The sequence below is a fragment of the Physeter macrocephalus genome, chromosome 6, assembly GCF_002837175.3.
Source record: "Physeter macrocephalus isolate SW-GA chromosome 6, ASM283717v5, whole genome shotgun sequence".
Lineage (NCBI taxonomy): Eukaryota > Metazoa > Chordata > Mammalia > Artiodactyla > Physeteridae > Physeter > Physeter macrocephalus.
In genome coordinates, this window is record NC_041219.1 from 76631418 (window position 1) to 76636744 (window position 5327).

The 5327-nt window shown below is 38.0% G+C and overlaps 1 protein-coding gene across 1 annotated transcript in view; it reads right to left on the minus strand.

Annotated features, from left to right (window-relative positions):
- The window catches only part of TMTC1 (transmembrane O-mannosyltransferase targeting cadherins 1), a 280165-nt gene that overhangs the window by 1631 nt on the left and 273207 nt on the right, over positions 1 to 5327 (minus strand). Inside the window, exon 16 of the mRNA XM_028491139.1 lies at positions 4283 to 4360. Coding sequence (XP_028346940.1) covers positions 4283 to 4360 — 78 coding nt within the window. The remainder of the gene's footprint in view (positions 1 to 4282; positions 4361 to 5327) is intronic.

Sequence of the window (5327 nt, forward strand, 5' to 3'; positions counted from 1 at the left end):
CAGCGGTGAGAGGCCCGCGTACCGCAAAAAAAAAGAAAAAAAAAAAAAAAAAAAAGGTACATAGTTCAGGAGGCCACTACAGCTATTTAGTGGTAGGAAGTATTTTAATCTTCATCTTAAAACATAAAAGCAACTTTTGCCTAATACAGGCTTTAATGCAAATCTAAGTTTTTATAAAATAAAAAGAACTGATAATAACTAATATGGAGTCAAATTTATCCCATACTCAAGGTGTGTGACAGTATATGTCTGCTGGATACTCTAAAGGTTGGTGGGGGGAAGGTATGTCACTCTGGACCTGCTAAAGAGCCCTCTGTTGGCCTCCATCTGGTTTGTTCAGTGCTTCCCTAACTGGCAACCATGCGTGCCTGGTCCCAGAAGGTCCCTGACAAACTAGTCAGAATTACTAACTTTTTTCCAGCCTCTTTTCTGCCACTAAATGTATTCCTTCCGTATGGTTGACCCCCTTTCAGATCTGCGTGCTGCTAAGTGTCAGAACCAAGATCGGTAGAGATCTCTCCATTCCAAAAAAACAAGCACCTGCTCTGCTTTATTCTCCTTTACAGCTCCATGTGGATGAAAACTAGTTACTCTCTAAATTTCCACCACAATTTAAAGTAGTACCTCTTGGAGTGAAAGTACTATGTAGCAATAGCGACCTATATTTATTGAATGCTTAACTACCTCCCAAGAGAATGAACAAGTGTCAAGACCTCAGACCCTGCCTGACATATAATGAGCACTCAATCCGATGCTGTCATTGTTGTTATTATTAAATGACTATTTATGTGTAAATGAGTAAACACTGTCTATTTCTTATGGTATTCACTTGTCATACTGGTGAAAAGGAGAGTAAAAATGACAGAACAGATAACTGTACATTGGGAATCCAGGCGCTGGCATGTGCACAAATGAAAATATTTCTGATTATTAACACTGATTCTGATAAGAGGCTGAACAGAATTCTGAACAAATGAGAACCTGGATTTAGCTACATTACTATTGTTTTCAATTCAAGTATTTATCTTCCGAGTGTCTCCTGATGTTTATTAAGCTTAGCACATAGGTGCAGATAACTGAACACCTGTGGCTCTTAGATTGCTCTCAAAACTGTGTTCCTACCGCGGTTGATTTTGAAATCGGTTTCCCAAGAGGTTTCTCTGAATTTAGGCCTTAGCCTGGTGCCAGACATCTCCTCTGATCACCAGCTTTCTCTGTCCTTTCACAAAAAGATCTATCATAGAGTTATTTTCTCCCTCAAGTTGCTCTTTTCTTGATGCAAGTGGAAGCCTTAATTTTTTTAAAATAAATTTATTTATTTTATTTGTTTATTTTTGGCTGCGTTGGGTCTTCCTTGCTGCGCGTGGGCTTTCTCTAGTTGCGGCCAGTGGGGGCTACCCTTCGTTGCGGTGCGCGGGCTTCTCATTGCAGTGGCTTCTCTCGTTGTGGAGCACAGGCTCTAGGCGCGTGGGCTTCAGTAGTTGTGGCACGTGGGCTCTAGAGCACAGGCTCAGTAGTTGTGGCGCACAGGCTTAGCTGCTCCACGGCATGTGGGATCTCCCCGGATCAGGGCTCGAACCCGTGTCCCCGGCACTGGCAGGCGGATTCTCAACCACTGCACCACCAGGGAAGCCCTGGAAGCTTTAATTTTTGAAACAAGTTATAGCCCTTAATTCAATGTCCTCAATTTCCAGATGCTAGATAGGGAATTTGAATTATCCAATTTCTAGAAATGATAGCCACTAGTCATATGCGGCTATTTAAGTGTAAGTTAATTATGATTAATTAACAATTCAGTTGCTCAGTGGCACATTTCAAGTGCTCATTAGCCATGTGGGGCTAGTGGCTACTACCTTGGACAGTACAGACATAGAACATTTCCGTCATCTCAGAAAGTTCTATTGGCCAGTTCCATTCTAGAAAATGCATTAATGTCACAAGGCAGGATTGAAAATAGTACTTTGTGATATGGCCCAGGTGACGCAACTCTTTGATTATAAAGAATGTATTGTAGCTTTTTTGGTCCATCCATTTCATTTTACATAAAACTTCATGAAAAATATCATCTTTTATTTCCAAGTAGTATGAGCAAGAGTCAAGTCTCTTCTTCTCTCTCTTTGTGTCATCTCCTTGCAAAGCCTTATTCCAACTCTCAGCCTTGCACAGCCCTCAGTCCTTCCTAAGCTTCACCCAGGCTCAGGCTCAGTGGGGCCCCAGAATGGGATAACACTGCTTGATGCATGCACTTCCTGGCAATGCAAAGGTCACAAAGTTAATGGTTGTTCTTGAAGGCGTCATAATGATAATCCTGCATCCTAACGGTGACATCAAAATGACTACATCCAAGCCAGGCACAGCCTGGTCTATATATTTGTATTGGATTGCATCATATGAATTTACATTTAAAATTAAACATTTTAAAATTACAAACATGGCAATTTTATATTGTTCAACCTAATACATGATGGCTGCGAAGATGAAAAAAGATAAACTAATTTTTAATCAGTGTTCATTATATTTTGAAATAATACACTCAGTAGATCCTTCTTCAATCTCCAGATACCTTTGCAGGGGGACCACCTCTGAATTTAAAGCAACGGGTTCACTTGTTAATCTGAAAGAGTTCAGTAAATCTACTGTTTTCTCTTTATTTCCAGACTTAATGAACACTTTTGAGTGCATTTATTGTACTTTAATTAACAATTGAACCCATTTCTTTCAATGCAGGTACACTCCATCTAAAAACATATTAAGTAAGTGTATTATCTGAAAGTGCAACTATTTAATATATTATTTAAATATTTAAAATTATTATGTTACTGTTTTTAAAAGTAAGTTCATTCTATGTTTCCCAACTAGATACTGCTGGACACCCTAGAATGTCATTAAGATCAGAGCTTGGTTAATTGGGCTCTGATAGATGTCATGACTGGATTCGCCATCTATGTTCCTCTGTTAGATCAAGGCTAATGGTTGCAGAGTAACTATCCCATTATCCCCTCCCATCTGTATAGTCATGGATCACCTTTTTGTTTTACTGTGTTTCTGAGAGTGACCAGTTCCCACTTAATCGTAAACCCTAATTAGCCTTTGTTTAAATTCTAATCACTATCTCGCTATTTTGTCAGGGTAAAGACTGATAGAAGCCTGAAAATAAGTTAGCTAAACAAGAGTGATCCTTTCAAAACATGTCAGACCATGGCATTTCTCTGCTCAAAGTCCTCCAAGGACCCCAACTTGTTTGGCATGAAAGCTGAAGGCTTTACAATTCCTTTCAAGGCCCTGCATCATCTGGACCTGTGACCTCTCTGACCCAGCTTCTATCATTTCCTCTCACTTGCCTTCTCCCTAGTCTTCAAATACACTGGCACACTCACACCTCAGGACCTCTGCACATGCACTTTCCCTATTTTGCCAAGTGGCTTGTTCCCTTCAGATCTCTACTCAGATATCACTTTTTAACTGAGGCCTTCCCTAACCACCTCAGTTTAAAATTTCAGTTCTTACCCCCAGCACTCCCTATCTTCTTTCATTGTTTTATTCTCCATAGCACTTATCACCATCTGATATATTCTATGTATGTATGTATGTATGTATGTGTTTATTTACTTATTGCCTATTTTCCCCTAACTAGAACGTTAGCTCCATGACGATAGAAATTTTTGTCTTATGTGTTAATTGCTGTATTGCTGGTACCTAGAAGAGTACCTGGAACATAGGATATTCTCTATAAATGCTTGTCAAATGAATTGGATGAATGAATGAATGCCAGTGAATCTTTGATTTCATTATAGACAATAGTCCTCCCAAGGGTAATTTTCAATTACTTTTTCTTTTGAGAACAAACAAACAAACAGCCTTGTTTTTCAGTAGGTTAGGGAATAAAAGATACATTAAGTATAGGAAATAGTAATACTTTATTGTGACAATGAGTTAAGCCACAGGAAAATAAGCTACATTAGCGTAGCGCCAACAGAATTTTACTTCATATAGCAGATTTTATCTGCTCTGTGATGATACTTAAGTACATATGATTTTCTTTATGATAAACAAAATCATGAAATCTAATTTATATATTTTTTAAATGGCTTCATGATATTCAATATCGAGATAATACAAAGTGAACATAAAACTGTCTAATTACATTTTTGAACACCTATGTTTTCAGTATTCAAATAATTCAAAGAGGAAATTAACAATAGTTTCTCAATCTTTTAAAAGAGAAGAAAGAGAAAATACAAAGGGAAAACCTGGTTCACATGGAAGTGAATTATTTTCTTACCTTGATGTGCTGGATTCCACCCATGTTCATCCAGGCCTGTGCTTGATCTGGGTTTAATTCCACGGCCACTTTATAGCTCTAAATACATAAGAAATGTCTTAAGGCTGGGAAATGAGAACGCATCTTTAACACTACAGATTGTGGAAACCATCTTCTTCATATGTGGAAATTTAAATGGTTAATAAAATGAACAATCACTTCTAGTTCACAGGTGTCCCCTTTATTTCTGTTATTTTTCAAAGTTTATGATTCTAAAGTGGAAGAAGCTGAAATGTGTAATTTCCTTGCAGAGCTAACCTCTGGACTTCAAAAGGCTGAAGGTGCCTGCCAAGAGACCAGGTGATTTCTATTACAGTGCATCATTTCCCACTGGCCTCGATCTGCAAGAAAATGGTGCTCTTTGGCCTTTTTCACTATACATGGAGTTTGTAAGAAACATTTTTTAATAATCACAGAATCTTAGAGTAGTTTCTGAAACAGCTTATATCTCTCACAAAATCTGATCTGATTATTTAGCCCATGCTTAAATTCTTGCAGAGACTGGTGTTCAGTATCTCTTTAAGGACATATATTTTACCAGGGGATAGTTTTAATCGTTAGAAAGCCTTTCTTTTTCTTCTGCCTTACAAAAGATCTTCAAATGTTTGAAGAGAGTTACTTATTTCTCAAATACTTTTTTTTGGTCTCAATAACATGTATCCCATTAAATGTCATAGCCGTGAGGTATATTTTTGATATTTTGCCTGTTGTTTTGCATCAAAGGGCATGCTCACCACTGAGTCATGATTTTAAGAGTGGTCACCTTAAATAAAACTAAAGGCTCAGCTGAAGCAAGAAGAACTACAATCCTGCAGCCTGTGGAACAAAAACCACATTCACAGAAAGAAAGACAAGATGAAAAGGCAGAGAGCTATGTACCAGATGAAGGAACAAGATAAAACCCCAGAAGAAAACTAAATGAAGTGGAGATACGCAACCTTCCAGAAAAAGAATTCAGAATAATCATAGTGAAGATGATCCAGGACCTTGGAAAAAGAATGGAGGC